The sequence below is a fragment of the Dryobates pubescens genome, chromosome Z (assembly GCF_014839835.1).
Source record: "Dryobates pubescens isolate bDryPub1 chromosome Z, bDryPub1.pri, whole genome shotgun sequence".
NCBI classification, from domain to species: domain Eukaryota; kingdom Metazoa; phylum Chordata; class Aves; order Piciformes; family Picidae; genus Dryobates; species Dryobates pubescens.
The window spans coordinates 130,895,421-130,916,024 of NC_071657.1; the positions used below are offsets into that span (position 1 = coordinate 130,895,421).

A 20,604-nucleotide genomic window follows, 5' to 3' on the forward strand; every position below is an offset into this window, starting at 1 on the left:
TTTACATTTTGGACTAGCTAAGTTCTTTAGACTTAGGACATTTTCTTACTTTCTGAAGGTCACTAAAGAAACTGGGTTTCTTAAATTGTTGGATGATTAGCTTCCCCCTTTTTTGTTTAGGGATTCTAAGACTGAGATACTTTCTTGATTGCAGATGGCATTTTTAGATCACCGTGGTCTTCGCCATACGAGTCCCAAAGTACGAAGTCGAACAGCTTACCTCTTCTCCAGATTTGTCAAGTCTCTTAAGTGAGTAAAGCTGTTAACATATCCAAATGGCACTGAATTTACCATAGCCCTTCTGTACATCACAGCTGTCAGTGAGACAGGCTGGTCTTCAAGTGGACTGCAGTGAAGTAATAAGAGCATTCTAGAGCAGGATTTTCCTGTTGTGCAGTGCGAAGGTATCAGTGGAAAAAAATTCACAGGAGAAAGAGAACTGGAATCACAGAATCACAGAATGTTAGGGGCTGGAAGGGACCTCAAAAGATCATCCACTCCATGCCCCCTACCAGAGCAGGTCACCTAGAGCAGATCTCACAGGAACGCATTCAGGCGGGTTTTGAATATCTCCAGAGAGGGAGACTCCACAACCCCCCTGGGCAGCCTGTTCCAGTGCTCTGGCACCCTCACAGGGAAATATTTCCTCATGTTTTCATGGAACTTCCTATGCCTCAGCTTCCACCCATTGCCCCTTGTCCTGTCATTGGGCATCACCAAGCAGAGCCTGACTCCATCCTCTTGGCACTCACCCTTTACATCTATATAAATATTGATGACATCATCCCTTGTGAATCTGTGCTGGACTCTTTCAAGCAGTTGCTTGAGGTCCTTCTTGAACTGAGGGGCCCAGAACTGGACACAGTATTCCAGATGCAGCCTCACCCGCAATATATATATGCGTAGCTTATTTTGATTAGATGTTAAGACATATCAGCCATGAAAATGACTATCCTGCTTTTCTTCAGTGAGCAGAGTTGAGTAAATGGATCTGGAGACTACCCAGAGTAACTCTTCTATGTCCCTGACCAAATTGTGAATATTTGCTACATTGAATATTGTAAAGTTTCCGCAGTGTATTAGAGTCCTATCCTCCTGGGCTTACTTCACAGACACGTAGAGGCAGGAGAAGTTCCACGATGTTTCAGATTTCAGAAGGACCCTGGGTTTCAACTGTTAGTGAAAATATTTATTTCAGATGAGTAAGGCTATTTATGCATATTTTAAAATATGAAGGAAAGAAATTATTTCCCACTATGCTATGTCAGTCTGGCCTACCACAAGCACCATAAGGCAGGTTTTTCTACAGCAGTGCTTTGATATTTGAAGGGGAATTCTGTGTTGAGAATGTAGTTTACTGTCTATCTACAGCTTGAATAAAACACTAGTAAACCTGTAAAAGTGAACATGCTTCCAAATGATGTGATGTACTTGTGTTTTACTTCAGTAAGCAGATGAATCCCTTTATTGAAGATGTTCTGAATAGAATACAAGACCTGCTGGAACTTTCTCCTCCTGTGAGTAATTTACAGCAGGTTTTTGTTTGCACTTACTCATCAGTGTGACTGATTACTTATTGTCAACTCAGTATGCAAACATTTGAACTCCTGCTTTTTTGGTGTGAGATCACTTGGCATACTTACATTTGTACCTAATTTTAATAATCTTACTTATGTGGGTTTCTGAGAGTACAGGCTGGAGATGGGTGTGTATACAGAGGGCTGTCTTTCCTGAGGTTTTTATATAGTTGTTCCTTCAACTCTTTTTTCACCTCTACTTGACAATTCTGCTTAAGTAGGAAGAGAATGAAATTATTCTAAAGATACTATAGAGATTACTTAGATGTGACTAAACAAAGAGTAGTATCTTTATACCTTGAGAAGACAACTTTATAAAGGACATTTAGTGAATTATGCCTGTTATCTTCCATTTTAGGAGAATGGTTACCAGGCTTTGTTAAGCAGTGATGATCAACTTTTCATTTATGAAACAGCTGGAGTATTAATAGTTAACAGCGAATACTCTGCAGAAAGAAAACAGGCTCTGATGAGGAATTTGTTGACTCCATTGATGGAGAAGTTCAAAGTATTGTTAGAAAAACTGATGATGGCACAAGATGAGGACAGACAGATGGCACTGGCTGACTGCCTCAATCATGCCGTTGGGTTTGCTAGGTAGGTACAGCACAATGACTCTGTGTTTTTGGTTTCAGTAAAAGGGAAATATAAAGAATTTATTGGGAGGAGGGGCTGAGCTTCTACCTATTGACCTAGAAAATAAGTGGTTGTGGAATTTCTTATGGTAGCCCAGAAAATTAGTTAGGTTCCCTTAGAAAAGGCTGCTGTGGGTATAGATACAGTGAATACGGAGCAAGTCTGTAAGGAACCAACATCACTTCCCTTCCTCTATATTCTGTATGTGGCTATTCTAATAATATGTTGTTTGTGAATTGTTAAATTCTTGAAAAAGTGCCCAAGTATAGCCACTTTCTAAAAGATAATTCTGCTTGTGACATGAAGTGCTTGGCTCCTGTTTCATGACATACAATGTTCTAGGTTAGTGCATGGGGTTTGAAGTGTCCTCGGTGTTACTTCTGCTCAACGGTATTGAGCGCGAGCGCATGTGAAACCTGGTGTATTGTCTTTACAGCCGAACCAGCAAGGCTTTCAGCAACAAGCAAACTGTAAAACAATGTGGCTGCTCAGAGGTTTATCTGGACTGCTTACAAACGTTTTTGCCAGCTCTCAGTTGTCCATTACAAAAGGAGGTCCTGAGGAGTGGTGTCCGTACTTTCCTTCACCGCATGATTATTTGCCTAGAAGAAGAGGTTCTTCCATTCATTCCTTCCGCCTCTGAACACATGCTTAAAGATTGTGAAGCAAAAGATCTTCAAGAATTCATTCCTCTCATAAACCAAATAACAGCTAAGTTTAAGGTATGATACTGCCTAAGCTTTTCTGGGTCGAACTGTTGCTGGTATCTCCTCATTTCTGGTTCCAGAAGAACAGCTGTGTGTTAGAACCTTATCTCACAATTAATAAGTAGGTGGATTTCTAAGGCTGCTACTTGAAACATAGTTTTCAACCACAGTTGTATCACAGTATCACCAAGGTTGGAAGAGACCTCAAAGATCATTGAGTCCAACCTGTCACCACAGACCTCATGACTAGACCATGGCACCAAGTGCCACATCCAATCCTCTCTTGAGCACCTCCAGGGATGGTGACTCCACCACCTCCCTGGGCAGCCCATTCCAATGGTGAATGACTCTCTCCATGAAGAACTTTCTCCTCACCTCGAGCCCAAACCTCCCGTGACGCAGCTTGAGACTGTGTCCTCGTGTTCTGGTGCTGGTTGCTAGAGAGAAGTGACCAACCCCTTCCTGGCTACAACCACCTTTCAGGTAGTTGTAGAGAGCAATGAGGTCTCCCCTGAGCCGCCTCCACTCCAGGCTAAACAATCCCAGCTCCCTCAGCCTTTCCTCGTAGGGCCTGTGTTCAAGGCCTCCAACCAGCCTTGTTGCCCTTCTCTCACTATGTTGCTGGACATGCAATGATTAAATGAGTATTTAATTGATCTCAGAATTTTATATTGTTTCTAAATTTATGGGGTTAGTATTTTAAAATAAAATACTACTTGCATCACTGAGTTATTTTTTGTATGTCATTAATAAAATTAATTCCCCTCTTCCAAGGTCTTATGCTAGTATTTCAAACTGGGGAAGCTCTGAAGTGAATTTTCTCATTTCTTATAAGGAGATTTCCATAAGATACAGAAATACCAGATGTGTGGATAGGGAAGTATATCAGTTTACAAGATCTTGATGCAGAGGTTTCATGCATTGATATTCAAAACAGGCTGAAAAATGTAGAGTTTTTGAAATAGAGGTATGAGATCTGTATGAAGAAGGAGCAGGACTGTCAGCTGCACAGGTTCATGGAAACAATGCCTTGGAGAGTGCCTATTTCCCCCCCCCCCCTTCAAAACAGTTGACATACAAAGGCAATGAAATAAATGAAGCCACTAACCTGTTAATTGTGGTTCAGTCACTAGACACAAGAATATTGCACTGTTGTGAATGGAATGGGGGGTTCACTGCTGTATGTGAGAATGTTAAGAAATGCTTTAAATAGGGTGAAAGAAATCTTTTAGCAAAATGCAAAATTCAAAAGTACCATAAGTGAGTGAAGTGCATTTAGAGAGTAGTGGAATAGAGACATACCTGTGTGAATCTAGGATGTGGACCTCTGGAATACCCTATCTGCAGAGCAGAAAAAAGGAATTTTGACAAAATAGCTATTTCAGAGATTAGGCAGTTAGACTCATTCTAGTCCTTTTCCCAAGTTATGCTAAAAGCAATTCAAGATAACAGGAGATAATTTAAAGTAGTCTGGATAGGGTGAGGAAGGTGAAAACAGAAGTCACAGTAGCAAGACTGGACACATACCTCATTCAAGTGTAATGTTTCACTCTATGATACTGTATCATTTGTGTTAGAATATGTGAAAATAGAGATCCTAGCTTCCTTAGTCTCAATACTTTAACCTCTTTACTGTACCTTGAAAGGTAAAACTCTTAAAGCAGTCTTTAAGGGCAAGTACTACAAAAGGTGGCCTGCTACCACTTTTAATGTCTTGGGGATGCATTTTATATAACTACAATGGCTTTACAACAGCCTCTCTTGATATTTCAGGGAATTTGAAATAGCATTTGTTTGAAGTAAAGGATAAAACATCCTGAAAAGCTTCTGTTCCTACTCAGAATCTGACACTAGATACAACTGGATATTCTTGTTTAAAATACCTGAAATAGGTAGCATGCAAGTTAAGATGCAGCAGTGTTCACGGTGACTCTGATGTGACTCACTTTGTTCTAAGTAGCTGGTACATGAAAATGCTATCTTCAAAGGTGGACCACAGCTGAGAATTGTCACAAGCCCCTAGGTTTTATATTTGAAATGTTCAGTTTCTCATTTTTCAGAGTTCCACTGTTCTCGTGTTCAGTGTTTGATGCCTCTTTTCATTCTCCACAGACACAGGTTTCACCTTTTCTGCAACAGATGTTTATGCCACTGCTTCATGCTATCTTTGAGGTGTTGCTCCTTCCAGCAGAAGAAAACGACCAGTCTGCTGCTTTAGAAAAACAAATGCTACGGAGGAGTTACTTTGCTTTCCTGCAGACAGTAACTGGCAGTGGAATGAGTGAAGTCATAGCTAATCAAGGTAAGCAGTTCGTTTTCTCAAAGGATGGTGCTATGGTTATTCTCAGTTAGTTTTGTCTACAAAAATCATCACCCTGTCAAGTACTGTTAACTATGTTAAGGTAGAGTGGACTGATCTAATCTAGTATTCAACTTCCCTGTTGCACAAGAATGTGGGTTTGTGGAATCTAGCTATAACAGGCATACTCTTTGTGTGGATCTTTTCAGCTTCTGTGTGCCCACTGTGTCTGTAGGGGCAAGAATGGTGTCTAATACATCCTCGTGCATCATTGTGATTTGGTGAATCAGAGATCATACACTGTACAACAATGTATAGCAGTGTTCAAACTGTTGGGCAAGACCACACACAGTATTTATTGTGGTGTTTGTTTTCTGAAAGACACATCAGTACTAATTGTTGGGTTTTTTAAGTAACTATCACCTGATCTTATCACATCATCGTGTAACTTGTATGCAGTAACAAGTTTTTCCTCACCTTTAACAGCCAACTGCAAGTTAGTGCTTTTCACAGCAGTTCAGCATCCAGTTGCTTGATTCTTTAAGTAATTCTCTCCATTTGTATTCCATCAAACTGGCTAGGGACTTGAGGAGCTTTAAAGTGACTCATCTGGTAGGTGGAGCTCAGAATTCCTTCCCCCTTCCTAAACTGCTGGCAGTAGCTTTGGGTAAGGAAAGCAGTAGCGTTAAGAAGCAGTGAGGGCTCTCTTGAAAGAGGCACTTGGTAGTTGTAATAGGACAAGAAGGTTTTTAAGGAATCAGAGGTAATCACAGAAATTTTAAGTGCAATAATTACTTTCTGTATAGTGGAAGATAAGTGAAGGACTTCTGTGGCACTGGGTTTTAATGAACTCTGCCAGATTTGGGTAGAGAGAAGAAAAGTTGTATTTGTAAGCAGGTCAAAGTACAACCCTCACCTTTGTGTGTATTAAAGACCAGAAGAGCTATTAAAATCTCCAAACTTTAAAAACAAACCAAAAAACACAGAGGAAAAAAAAAACAAAACCAACAAAAACCAACCCAAACCACAACAATTATAACCTAAACAAGAGTTATCTTGCATCGTAGGGGAAACTTCCCAAAAATATTTGAGATTTGTGCAAAAAAGAGCATTTTTGAAGTTGAAGCATGTCTTCCAGGTCAGTATTTATATAAAACAATGACAGAATACAGAAGCATTTTAGGCTGCAAGTTGAAATGACAAGCTCATTTTAATGTGTTTTAAGGTGCAGAGAATGTGGAGCGTGTGTTGTTCACCGTCATTCAAGGAGCAGTGGATTACCCAGATCCTATTGCACAGAAGACTTGTTTCATTATTCTTTCTAAGTTGGTGGAGCTTTGGGGTAAGGCACTCTTTCTGTAATTCCTTTGCAGCTGCTTCTAACAGTGAAGCAATAATAGAACATGGAATATTATTTTTCTTCCCAGGAGGTAAAGATGGACCAGTAGGTTTTGCAGACTTTGTCTACAAGCACATTGTTCCTGCATGTTTCTTAGCACCTTTGAAGCAAACGTTTGACTTAGCAGATGCCCAGACAGTACTGGTGTGTATTATGGACATTTTTTATTCTTTTTTGCTTTCATTCTTGTGGGGCACATTCAAGATCATCAAAAATCTACAGTGGCCATGTAGTATTAAAGATCATTCCCTCAAAAATTAAACCCCTTAATGTTTTTTATTGAGGTACCTCAATGATTAATTACTGACTATGGTGGTGCTGTAGTCTGTGGTTCATGTGCTCAAAAGCTAGAGAATTGTAGATCTCAACATGTCAACATTAACCTTTGTTACTTATTAAACTAATGTTGAGTAAAAGTGAAGAGACACTGGTGGCTGTTCTTCAGTTCATTTTGGGTTCAGCTATGGCAAAAGTTTTCTGGTCAGAGTGGAACAAAAACTGGGAGGTTGAGATGCAGTTACCATCATGAGAGGGGGGAAAATGAGAGAATAATGGTGTGTACTAGTCCTTGGTTTGGGCCTCATTATGTTATTTGGCTTTAGGTACTTAACCAATAGACTAATCCAAGAGTAATACTATGTGTTACATTGCAGGCATTGTCAGAATGTGCAGTGACATTAAAGACAATTCATCTCAAAAGGGTAAGTTTCATTATACTTTGTACAGAGTGGTTCTTCCAGGGTTTTTTTCCTAGTGCTTTGATCAGTTTCTAAAAATTGCTTAAGTAAGGTGAATTTACTACTCTACCCTTAAATAAAAATTATAGATTGACTATAATGCTGTTCAGGGATAGAGGAGTTAGTAATTCCACCTCTTGACAATTACTGCAAGCTATTGACCCTTCATCATGGAGAAAAATCTGCTCACTTGATTGTTAGTGTGCTTAATTGATTAATTGGCATGCTTTCACTTTCCAGTGGAGTGCTTAAACTGACATAAAAGAGCAATTAGAGATACCTCTAGCTTTCACAGAACTACTAGATTGAAAAGTACTTACAGAAAAACATGAATTTTGTATTGCCTAGTGAATAAAACACTAGCATCTATAATTTCCCTTTTAATGGAATGTGAAACTGTATTAGTGTTTCCTGTTACACCATTTAACTTGTTGGTGACTTTTACTTACATTAGACAAAAAAGCTAGCAACTACACAAAAAGTGTAAGTATGTATAAACTAGAACAGAAGAGCTTGTGTTTTAAGTGTTGAGAGGTTCTGAACATGATTCTCCCTCTTCATTACTTTTGTGGAAAAAAGGAACAAGCTTTAGTAAATTAAATAGCTTCCTATTACAAATACTTCTTCTTTTAACACCATTGATACAAATACAGGAAAACTATCTGAAGTCTTTTCCCCCTACATGTGAACTGTATACCATGTTTTATTTCTAGAGTAACTTACATGATTTACTTTCCCCTGGTACATGTATTGGGTTGTGTTTGTATGCTGCCAGTGTACAGTAATCCCTCTTGTCATGAGAGGCATCTGATAAATGCAGATAAAAACTAATGTGTTAACCAAAAGAGACACCACTACCACCACCACCCCCACTTTGTCTGCTTCTTTCAAAGGTTTCAAAGTTCCATTTCATTACTGTTCCAACTGACCACAAATTAAATGTTCAATGTTATAAGTAGACTTAACACTGTGTTTGGGGTACTTGGCTGCTGAATTCTACAATGGTGGTAGTATGGTAAAGCAGTTAGCAGATATTCATTGCCAAATTTTTATTCACTTCTTTTCTTTTGTATCTAAGATAGTGAAATTAGGGCTGCCTTCTTTTTTGACTGATTTTTACAGTTGGCACATCACAAACTGAATGATTTAGTGTCATTCTTATTTCAGTGCAATTTTCAATGCATTCTTTTGCTGTGTTGCAAAATGTATCAAATTACAGTAGTGTCCTTTAATGTCAACTTTGAGAAAGCTTTTATTTGCTAATATTTGAGAATAACATGAGCAGTGTGTGCTTGCAGCCCAGAAGGGCAGTCACATCCTGGGCTGCATCAAAAGATGCATTGCCAGCAGATGCAGAGAGGTGATTCTGCCACTTCCTCTGGTGAGACCTCACCTGGAGTACTGTGTCCAGCTCTGGAGCCCTCAATATAGGAAGGACATGGACCTGATGGAGCAGGTCCAGAGGAGGGCCACAAAAATGATCACAGGGTTGGAACACCTCTGCTGCAAAGACAGGCTGAGGAAGGTGGGGTTATTCAGCCTGGAAAAGGAGCCTCAAGGGAGATGTAATAGCAGCCTTCCAGTACCTGAAGGGGGCTACAAGAAGGATGGAGAGAGTCTGCTTTCAAAGTCCTGCAGTGATAGGGTAAGGGGCAATGGCTTCAAACTAGGGAAGAGCAGATTTAGATTGGATTTTAGGGACAGGCTCTTCACTATGAAGGTGGTGGAACACTGGAACAGGTTGCCCAGGGAAGTGGTTTGGGCCCCATATATTCAAAATGAGGCTCGACAGGGCTCTGGGCAACCTGATCTAGTTGAGGCTGTCCCTACTTACTGCAGAGGTGGTTGTACTAGATGACCATTGGAGGTCCCAGACCATTCTGTGATTCAACTGGCACTTGATATGCATACTTCTCTGTAAAATAGTTGTAGAGCACCTGTTGTCAGACTCTGTGCTATATAATATAGGGCTGTGACTTACCATTGGTACAAAAATATGCTTGAACAAATTGTGTACTGCTTTTCTTTAGGGTCCTGAGTGCATTCAGTATCTTCAGCAAGAGTATTTGCCTTCTTTGCAAGTAGCTCCTGAGATAATTCAGGTAAGAATTCCTAGAAGAATATTGGGACAACTCTTAATCATAAATGTTAAATAAGAACATAAATGAATACTGACAAAGGTAACCTCCTATCATTCCTTGGTAAAACTGCATATCAGAACAGCACTAATTTAGCATACAGAGTAAAACTGAGAAAAGACTACCTTGGGAGAGGGAAAAACCAAACAAACAGGACAGTACATATGATTAAATCATATTCCTACTTCAAGTCAAAGTTTAACATGAGGAAGAAGTATCAGAAAACTTGGAGTAGTAACTTAAAAGTAAAATGAAGAATGTTGAATGCCTAGAAAGTGTTATGATAAAGGCTGTGTTCAACACAACAGAAATTTAAGCCACATAATTGCTTCTACTGTCAAAAAATTATGTACCATGTTAAGTGGGATGGAATTGGGTACTTACTGTACTTATTTGGGAGTACTGAAAGAATTCTCAGAAATGAAACTTTACACCTCCCCATTCTCTCAACATTAAGCATCACCAGCCATGTGGTAAGCATAGCCATGAAGAAATCTAGATGAAAAGTGACAGCTTAATTTTAATTCCAACTAATTTGGATGCTATAGTAATCAGGTTTGCTGCATTAGGAGACAATTATACTCATTATAAGACTTAAACTGTTGATCTTTAAAATGGCATTAAATATATATATATAATTATCAGGTATTAACTGTTGCTGGTGCCCCAAATGTTTTCTGATACAAGATTACAACTTTTTCAAGTGGCAGACATGTTTGGCTATAGTCTAGAGTCAGTTAAACTTGTCTCAAGTATTCATTTCAAAGTCATCAAGTTACTGCAAAAGGTTTATAATAAAAGGGTATGAAGGTTTATAATCTCCTTGATTGTAGTCCTCACAGATAGTCCTGTTTATTTCTACTCAGCTAAAAGTTAATCTCCTGTATTTGAAAATGCAATTCTCTTCACTATAGAATGTATTTGGCCTTGTCACAGCCTTTTACAAGCTTATCTAGAACATTCTTTTCTTTGGTTGCATGTTAGGGAAAATGCAAACTAATATTAATGGCTTTACATACAAGGTATTCTGTATGTTCATATCTCAGCTTGTCTTGTTGCTTCATTTAGTTACTTATCATGTCTTTATTCTCTCTTACAGGAGTTCTGTCAAGCACTTCAGCAGCCCGATGCTAAAGTCTTTAAAAATTACTTAAAGGTAAAAAAAAGGTTTTGGACATTTCTCCTTTAAGTAGCTTTTAATTCCATTTGAATTTTGTCCTACAATTCAGTCTTGGTAGTGGCCTGAAGTAAAACTGAAATACTAAATTACTGAATAGTTTTTAGCTAGATGGGATCTCCAAATAGTAAAAGCAGTTATTTGGCAAGAGCAAGCAAACAACAAAGCTAAATCTGTAGAGTTTCTGCTTATCCTAAGCACCTTCCCATCTGTTATATTCTTGTGGCTTATGTTTAATAGCTGAAATTGCAAAAAAACCCAAATAAGGCTGCAATTGTGGAGAACATGTCAAAACGTTTCATTGTTGAGAGTGAGCGTAGTTGAATAGCCCAAGTCACATCCTTGACCTTACTATGATAAAACTCATTTACTCCTCTAACATACTGGTTATTGACAAACTAGCACCTCAACCATTCCATCTCTTCTATTTCCTTTGTCTTAAAATGGGTTTTTATTCATTTTTAACAGGTCTTCTTCCAGAGAGCAAAGCCCTGAGGACAGTACTGGAATCTCACGCACCTGTTTCCGTAATCCAGAGCTCTGGTTATTAATTTATAAACCTGCTAACTCTTGTGCCATTCAAACTGGTTTTGTTGTTAGGAAATGTTGCTTTGTGCTCACATCAGTACATATTTTAGCCTTTTGGAAAAAAAAAAAAAGAAAAAGAAATGCAAATCCATCACCTTTTTTCTCAGACATGAAGGTATGTGACAACATGAAAAGCTATCTGTATACCTACATAATACTTTCATGTATAGAATGATTTAAGCATATGCTATAACGAGTATGGCAACGAAAGGACACTTATTTTTGAAATTAAATGTAAAAATCCCCCTTCAGACCATAGCAATGTCAATTAAAATGTGTACATTTTTGATACAGAGTAAAATGTTTTCATAAGACCCAAACATCCATTTGCTCATGTATGGTGACATGAAAATAAAACAATCAAAGTCATTCTTGTAGATAGTAATTTCATTGAGGTTGTCTTAATGATAAAAATATATATATATATATATACCTCCTATAAAACAGATTGGTTTAATAAATGATTTCATTGAAGAGTAGCATCTGCTTCTACCTTTTTTTATTAAAAAAATAAATACATTTTTATCCAGTGAAATGTTAAGTGTCTTGGTTGAATCTTTAGAGACTACAGCAAAGCAGATATTTCTAGAGTGAAACTGTAATGTCACTTTCCAATCTGGTGCCTATTTTTCTTATTCTTACAGTCAATGTAACGTTTTCCTGTGATTCATACTGTGAAACATTTAAAGGTTAGAGTGGATCCTCCTCTCACAAGGATCAGTGAATGTTTTCCCCCACCACCACCAAAAAAATGGACAGTTTGAATAATGTGAACCATATGAATCATTGTGGTTGATTTGAGACCTGGGGAAAGCACATGGGTAACTGCTGTGACTGAGGTCAGTGACTCTCCCAAAGTTCTCTTAAAACCTGGAGTATCTCAGTTCCAAAGTCCTGAGGAACCTGGTCTGATGTCAGCACTGGCCCTGCATTAAGCAGATGTTTGAACCAGAGACTATCCAGCCTGAATCAGACTGTGATTTAAAACAGCCACTTCCAGAAAGCATCAAGATAGGGAGCTGACAGCTTGGATTTACTCAGAAGTATCTTCAGTAGGAGGGTGGTGAGACTCTGGAATAGGCTGTCTGGGGAGGTTGTGGATGTCTCCTCCCTGGGGGTGTCCAAGGCCAGGTTGGATGAGGCCTTGAGCAGCTGAAGCATCCCTGCCCATGGTGTGGAGGTAGGAGTAGATGAGCTGTAAGGTTCCTTCCAACTTAAGCCATTTGATGTTTTTATGATTCAAGATACAAAGAAATGTTCAGTGGCATTTTCCTCATTGAGAAGGATTTTGCTAAAATCCATATGAATGATCTGATGTATCATCCACCTGATGGGGGGGGGGAATGTAGTTTGCAAACTTATGTAAAGAGGAGAGAGTGGCAAAAAAAGAGCAGCACTGCAGCAAATATTCCCCCTATAATGCAGAAGTACACCAAAATAAAGTCCAGATGCCAGCAAATACTGGGGTTTTATGAACAGCATGAACTACGTAAAGCAGAATGTTGGAAGAAGCTTGGCACCCTTTAACAAGAGAGCAACCAAGGTTTGGACTTCTGTGTAAGAAAGGTAAGATAAAAAACAAAGCCTGTAAGGTTTTGTGTGTCAGTTATTTAGAAGTTGAGAAGCTGTCAATTCCAAATGGGAAATGCAAAGGATCAATAAAAAGTCTTGGGGAGGGAAATGAAATAAACAATCAAACATTTGTTTTTATTATTTTGACTCTATAGTTCTGTTCTAAGTTATGCATAAACTATTGTTACTAATAATATTCCCTGTGTAAGCTATACAGGCCCTTTGTTGGAGCTGCAACACTACTGGACAGACCAAACAAACAAAAAAAGATCATCATATAAAATTATTTTTCACTTGCATGTTTTAAAGCAAGAAAAAAATGCCACTACTTCGTGGGGTTTTAAAAGGGTGACACAGAAAATCCGGGATGTTTCCCCACCCCCTGTAAATTCCTTGGAATGGAGGTGATGGTCGCACAGCTAAGGGTAAGTGTTAATGGTCACCGGGCACATCCCGGCAGCCCTGCCCCGAGAGGGATGCGTGGACCGACCTCATCGCTGTGGTTACGCAGCAAAAATTAAAACCACCACAGAAATCCTCGCCAGAACCGGCATGAGCTCACTGTGGACATCTTGCCAGCTAAAAGAGCCAGAGCGAGCATTTTTGGGGGGAACATACTATTTCTACTTTCGACGTTTCCCAGATGATTCCCTGTTTCACTGTTCACTCGCCTCGGCGGCCGCCGTTCCTTCACCCCCTCACAGAGTGGACGGCGGCGGCACCTGCTCCCCTCTGCCGGCCCCCGGCATCCGACCCCTGTCGCCCCGCACCTCAACCGTGCCGGCCGCCTCTGGGTGGAGAACGGCTGGCATCGGCCGGGAGGTGCCGGCCGCCGAGGCGGTGCTTCTGCCGCCCCGCCTCCCCAGCGCCGCTGCAGGAAGCCGGAAGCGGTCGGGGCGCTGGGCAGGCAGGGCGAGAGGCGGCTCGGTGCGTGGGGCTGGGGCCGGTGGGCAGGGCAGGGTGGGGGGCGGCCGCGTCGAGCTGAGGTGGGCGGCGGCGCGTAGGAAGCCGCTGTCCTTTCCTGCGGCGGTCTCGGTGAGGGGTAGCGGCTACCTCTGCGCCGCCGCCGGGGAGTGGTTGTATCGGTTTCCCGGGGCGGTGGCAGGGCCTTTCTGGCAGCTACAGACTCCCGAGGAGGGTCGCCGCCGCTGCCGGGGTGTCCCTGAGGCAGCAGCGGGCCCGGCTGCGCAGGGCGCCCTGCGGAGCGGCCCCCGCCCGGGAAAGGCGAGGCGGTGGCCGACCTGCGGCCTCGGCGACATGGCTGGCCGGGGCTCGTCCCTTGCCCCGCTATCGATGACTTCTGTTTCCCTGAATGTCGGCAGGTCGCAGTTGATGCAGCCCGTCAAAATTACTTTTGTAATTGGAAAGGAAAAAAAACCAAACAACGAAACCAAAACGCCAAGCAAGCCCTGTGTTTGCCGGTGGCTCGTATAACGCTTTCCTCAGGTAGCGTTATCGCTTTCGCTGTTGTAGAACTTACTAAACTTGCGTCTCAGGAAGGATGTCCTGTTGTGGAGATGAGCTCCGGTACTGTGCCCTCAATACCCCATGTTGGTGGCTGTAGGGTGGCTGAGCGTCTGAGGTGAGCCTGTGGCCCTCCATACCTTTCCAGGAGCTGCCGTCCCCGGCAGAGGCCAAGCCATCTCCCCCGCTGAGAGCAGTGCTGATGAGCAGCCCTGGAGCCAGGCTGGAATATTGTTTTGCGGGCCTTTGAGAGTGTCTGCTCCTTTTTACGGGTTCAGGCAGCACCTTGTGGCCTGAGGGAAGGTATTTCGGTAACTCAGCTGCTGGAATGGAAACTCCCAGAAAGAGGTTAGGTGAAGGAATCAGAGGTAAGAAGCAGGAGCTTCAGGGGGAGAAACTTCTTTTCTAGGCATTGAGAGAGAATATCTAGGAAAGTATAAAACTTTGTTACCAAACTGTGTGGTGCTAACATAACGTTTATGCAGACCCTCATCATCTTGTCTGTTGGCTTTGGTGGAATATAGGAATCTTGCCCGTAGATAGAGCATTCACATTTTCATTGTCTGCCCCTACTTGACTGGTGAACTTTCCAGTTGCAGCTGTTACCGGGGGAAGTACCTACTTTGCGTGCTTACCCGAGCGCCTGAGGAAACAGCAAACTTCTTCCTTTGAACTGGAAGCAGTCAGTGCTCCTGCTGCAAGGCACTGGGAGTTTAAAAAGATCAAAACCCACATTAGCAGTGCATTCTTGTTCTAGTGCAGTACCCCCTGCTGACAAATAAAGAAGTATCACCAGAAGCAGAAAAATATTTAAAACAAACAAACAAACAAAACAAAAGCAGCCCCCAGACCCCTGAAATACTGTTGAGTCATGGGGGACAATAAGTCAAACTGCTGGTAGGCAGGACACCTTCAGATGCGTATAAGGAACTTAAGACTTCTGTGCTGTCGGACTTCATGGCCACAAGTGAGATGAAGAAGTAGAAAGTTCAGCATTAAGTCTGGTGACAGGACAAATTGTGCAGTTAGGGATACAAATCAGTTTGGTTTTTTTAATGTTAAATAGTTAATTGATTTAGGAAGATAGTGGAAGATATAAGAAGAAAACTTGACGTGCTGAATGCATAGCAAAGATTAGTTCCAAATCAGTCTAAGAAAGGAAAGGTAATAAAGGAGGTCTAACATGTTATTTAAGTTACTGAATCAAAGTGTTATCGTTTGAAGGTTAAAATTAAAGCTGGATGAGACTTTATGCCTTAAAAGTGAAGACTCTGAAAAAGGCTGTCGACTTTGTTATTACAAAAATAATGTTTTGACCAAAAAGGGATAATATTGCAACGCTGACTTTGGTTTGGCACTGGATGCATACCCCGGGATTAATGCTGGCATAATGGTATCTGCAGTATAAGTGGAAAAAACCTAAACTTGGAAAATGCTTTAGTGACTTGCTGGGCATTATTTTTTCTTTTTAATCCACTGAATAATATTTAAGCTTATCTATGGCAGACTTTTCCTTTTGTTTTCACCCATTAACCTTCATGCAAATTTAATTAGAAAGAGGGGAAAAGAAGAGAGCTGATCTCATACATTATCTACCTCATTTTTAATCACTCTGGGTGATGTAGTTCAGCCTGTAATAGGCTGCTGAGTTTTTAAATATTTGAATAGGCAGTGAAGAAACCTTGTGTTTGCTTGGTACTTCTGCACACTTTCTGTCAGCTTAGAGAGGATTTGTTAGGTTTCTGCATGTGGGTATGAGTCTGATGAATATTGCTTTGGAATAAATGACAAAATGCATGTTTACTGGTAAAGTGCCAGCTGGCTTCTTGTAAGCAGGGCTTTATTTATGAGGAATTTTAACTTAAACTTCCTCATAGTTAAGCTTCCTCTAACTTAGAGATTTTATAGATGGCCTACAGAACGGGCTATACATTATTTCTTTGCATACCTCTTCCTTACCTTCTGTGACTGTGTCATGGGTAGCTGTTTGGTGTCTGTCACGATTGCCAGCTGGGAGAAGTTACCTTATTCTACTACTACAAATTGTCTGGTTGGAGTTAACTGAAAATTATAATGGTTTGGGGTGTGGTATTGAGAGGTTTGTTTCATATTTGATACAAAACCTTTCTTTCCTTCTCTGGACATTAAGAAATGTATCTAGACTTTAAAAATGGTTTTGTTGCATGACTATGAATTAATTTAATGTCAGGTCTTTGCATTGCATTCTGTATGCTACATGTCATTGCCTGAGTGTTTTGGGCCAGCTTTGCAAGAAACTCTACATCTTACATGAAAGAAGAGCTAAATTCACATTTTCTGTGCATAGAGAACTGTGTTCAAAGTCAAGAGAAAATTTCTGTCTCTTGGCAGTGTGGCATGGGTGCAAAAGCAAGTGCTTCAGCTGGTTGCTGGAGTGGGATGGCAGAACAGTGCTGCAGTGACTGGTGTGCAGCTTCCTTGCTCTCCTGGAGTGCACAGTGAGGCCTCTGGTGGTGTCATCTTGTGCACCAGGGAGCTCTCAAAAAGTACCAGCCACCTTCTTGTAATAAACATGCACAGGAAATTCTGTCATACCTCATCTTCTAGTAGTTACAGGAAAAGCATATTTTGATTCTTTTCAGTATCAGTGAGCTTCCTGTAAATTAACACAGCCATATGTAGGGTTCCCTGCCTGGCTGCGAGGGAAAAGGCTGTTGCTGAAGGACTTTTCCCTGTGCCAGTGGCCATTTTGCTCTTAAGATTCTCTAGATGCAGAAGCCTCTTTGATCTTGGAGCCTTTTGCTAGATTTAATGGTAAAATCAGTGCTTTAATTAAAGCAAAAAGGTGAAGTTACTCACCCGCAGTTCCTGCTACTTGGGCAAGGGGGAAAGTCTGACAGTTTACATTTAAGGAAGCCAGGCTGTCTTGAAAGGATGTGATGTACCAGATGTGAAATTTGAGAAATAAGAGAAACATCCCTTAGTTTCTTCCAGTAGTATTTGGTCATTCTAGCAAGTAGCTGAAAATATTTGTGTTATTTGTGACTTTTATCTAGCTCATGTAAAAATAGCTTTCTGTGTACACAGAGAGATGTGCCTGTAGTATTAGATTTGTGGAGCTTGGGTTTGTTTCGTTGCTTCTACTTCTTCCTCCACTTGATTGTTCTAATTCTCTGTGTGTTTGAAGTTGTGGTTGGTTGTGGGTTTTTTGACCCTCTAATAAAAACAGTTGTGTATTTTGCTAAATTCAACATACTTAACCTTTTGTTTTTAAGGTGAAAAAGAAAACTGTCTAATCAAAGAGCGAAGATGCAGAGCACTTCAAATTACCTCTGGCTATTGTCAGACATTCTAGGACAGGGAGCTACTGCAAATGTTTTCCGAGGACGACATAAGGTTTGTGAGGAATTAACTAATCTGACTAACATGTAAAACTGAAATATTTTCATAGGTGAAAAGTGTTATGAAATTAAACCAAAAATATTAAATTCAAGATTTAAGCCTAGAGCAAATATATCTTTGTAACTATTCATTCTTAGTTTTCTGTTTTTAACATTCCTCCCCTGAATTGGAGTTCTGTGCAGTGATTTCTGAGTATTTGTTTTTAATCTTGTATTGTTTGTCCTTATAAAACATCAACTTGCTGTTCATTCCTTTATTCATTTTGTTTTATGGAAAAAAATCCTCTTTGCTTAAGAATTTAAAGAGAACAAAAAAAAAAAATCTTCTCAGTTTTTACTACATGGTGTGCTCTTTTTCTTTGTTAAATTCTCTTTTCTTAGTTTTCCCCTGTTCTTTTAAAACTCCTTTTTTGGAGTGATTTTTATGATTTTGTACCATAAGTGAAATATTCTTAACCTACTGTATGGGAGGAAGTGGCTGTTTGTCTGTAAGTCAATGCTTTGTGCATGTCTACACCATCTTCTTGGTGACATGCCTTGAGTAACCAGTACAAAATAATCCACCTTTGATCAGTTTTGCCATGTAAATGATACAGTGATGTGTATGCTACAACCTGAGTGAAGGGCTGAAATGGCCCTTACTTGCATAGGTCATTCTCTTCCTCACAGTATGTCTCACAAAATCAAATAAATAGCCTGGTTGTGAAAGTAATGTTCCCTTGTAATGTAATGACAGCCTGTGTGGAATCAGTAGGAAGTTACATATAAGCTACAGTGTTTTCAGTGTTCCACATTTGACCATGAAACAACTCTAAGCATTAATTCAGCAGTTAATATGCTTTCCTGGGTAAGTGAATTTCAGCATAGAGTTATTCCCTTCAAAAGCTTATGGTTTTGTGGTAGCACCTCTCATTAGCCTCACTAGTCTGAGCTCATGACCTGACAACTTCTACCTGGTAATCAGTAGTGCAGGTACAAGTGCTGTACAACACACCTAGCTTAAGCACAGAAAGGCTTTGTCCTTAGAAAGAATCTGTTGCACACAATACTGCTAATCTAAGCTTATTTTTAGAGTGGGCACAGGGAGATACTTCACCCTAAGGGGGACAGGAGTTGTGCTCTCAGCTGGTGCTGTGGGTGTCTGAGCCATGTTGGGGTTTAGTTCCACTGGGAGAACTCAACTCTCAAATTAAATTTATGACTGTGCTCCTGTTGCTTACTGATTTTGAATTGCTTCAGGACTTTGCACAAGTGGTATATGGTGCTCCACACTGCCTTCTTTGAAAAAAACAAAATACTGCTTTATTAGTATAAGAAGGACAATAAAGGAAGAGCAACATTCAGCTTCTAAAAGTTGTCTCTTAACTGAAGGGAGCCAAGGTTGTCAACTGGAGTATGTGTGTCTCATACTGATTTTCAGCAAGTGGCTTAACTCTTGCTGAAAAATGACTTTTCAGACAACTTTTTGGGTCATTCTTAAATGTGTAGCCTTTCCTAACTATTCTTATTTAATAAGAGTACTTAAATTTTGTGGGTTAATGTTGAGTTTCCAGTTAGCTAGTTTGTTTGCTTCTAGTCTGTATTAAACTAAACCAATATATACACAATTTCTTCTTTTTTAGTAGAATCTTAGTTTCCACCTTTACACAAAATGCTGTTTTGAACTATTTCTAATCTGGGTGTGCTTGTATCCACAACAGAAGATCTCAGAATGCTTGGATAGTAGGTGTGTGTACATTTACAGTCTTATGCTGCTGTTTGATTAGTTCTTTCTTTCTTTCAAACAGAAAACTGGGGATTTATATGCTGTGAAAGTATTTAACAGTATAAGTTTCCTTCGTCCTGTGGATGTTCAGATGCGAGAGTTTGAAGTACTGAAGAAGCTAAATCATAAGAATATTGTCAAATTGTTTGCCATTGAAGAAGAGGTAATGAATCATAGTTGTGATCTGATATGCGTGGCACTAACCACGCTGTCATTTTTGTTTTATCCTTAACTATTTTTAAAACTAGATTTTAACTAAACTTCTAAAGAATGGTAGAATAGAGTTAACCAGGTTGGAAAAGACCTTCGAGATCATCAAGTCCAACCCATCACCTAAATCAACTAAACCATGCCACCAAGTGCCCCATCCAGTCTCTTCCTAAACACCTCCAGTGATGGTGACTCCCCCACCTCCCTGGGCAGCCCATTCCAGTGGCCAATCTCTCTTTCTGTGAAGAATTTCTTCCTAACATGCAGCCTAAACCTCCCCTGGTACAGCTTGAGACTCTGTTGTCTTGTTCTGGTGCTGGTTGCCTGGGAGAAGAGACCAACCCCCACCTGTCTACAACCTCCCTTCAGGTAGTTGTAGACAGCAATAAGGTCTCCTCTGAGCCTCCTCTTCTCCAGACTAAGCAACCCCAGCTCCCTCAGCCTCTCCTCATAGGGCTTGTGCTCCAGACCCCTTACTTACATGATGATATAAATATTCTGACCAAACCACCACCATTTTTTTGTTCTGTTTCTTTTTGTTATTGTTGAAAGAATATGCTTGCTCTTAGTGTTCAGGCACGGGTTATGATTCTTCAGTCCTAAGCTTTTATCTTGAATTAGGATTTTTAAGATATCTAAATGTATGAATATTTAATACATATTGATGGTGGGAGGTGCTTCAGCAATCCTGACAATTTTATGCTTTTGCACCACCACCAACTAAAATAATGGCATAGGACATGTAGAACTTTGTTAGTAAGAACTGCAGTAGTTATGCTGAGACTAATCAGTTGGAATGACCCAGAGGCTGAGGTCAGTAAAGAAGAAGGAAGGACAGTTGCTGCTCTCTGCTCTTCTTTGCTGTAGTTTCTCATTTGTCTGCCTGTCAGTACTGCTCTCAGCCCTCTAAGTGCCTAGTGCTTGAGGCTTTCTTAATTTTCCCCACCATTTCCAA

General features: G+C 40.4%; 2 protein-coding genes across 2 annotated transcripts in view; both read left to right on the forward strand.

The window, feature by feature from the left end:
* The window catches only part of XPOT (exportin for tRNA), a 31,771-nt gene extending 20,445 nt beyond the window's left edge, over positions 1–11,326 (forward strand). Inside the window, exons 15-25 of the mRNA XM_054178987.1 lie at positions 155–249; positions 1,448–1,517; positions 1,936–2,174; positions 2,650–2,935; positions 5,033–5,222; positions 6,445–6,561; positions 6,647–6,762; positions 7,272–7,319; positions 9,386–9,457; positions 10,593–10,649; positions 11,139–11,326. Of these exons, the coding sequence (XP_054034962.1) occupies positions 155–249; positions 1,448–1,517; positions 1,936–2,174; positions 2,650–2,935; positions 5,033–5,222; positions 6,445–6,561; positions 6,647–6,762; positions 7,272–7,319; positions 9,386–9,457; positions 10,593–10,649; positions 11,139–11,165 (1,317 nt within the window). The 3' untranslated portion in view covers positions 11,166–11,326. The remainder of the gene's footprint in view (positions 1–154; positions 250–1,447; positions 1,518–1,935; positions 2,175–2,649; positions 2,936–5,032; positions 5,223–6,444; positions 6,562–6,646; positions 6,763–7,271; positions 7,320–9,385; positions 9,458–10,592; positions 10,650–11,138) is intronic.
* A 2,386-nt stretch (positions 11,327–13,712) lies between these two features.
* TBK1 (TANK binding kinase 1) overlaps positions 13,713–20,604 on the forward strand; it is a 30,442-nt gene continuing 23,550 nt past the window's right edge. The window contains exons 1-3 of the mRNA XM_054178988.1: positions 13,713–13,757; positions 17,549–17,669; positions 19,462–19,602. Of these exons, the coding sequence (XP_054034963.1) occupies positions 17,583–17,669; positions 19,462–19,602 (228 nt within the window). The 5' untranslated portion in view covers positions 13,713–13,757; positions 17,549–17,582. The remainder of the gene's footprint in view (positions 13,758–17,548; positions 17,670–19,461; positions 19,603–20,604) is intronic.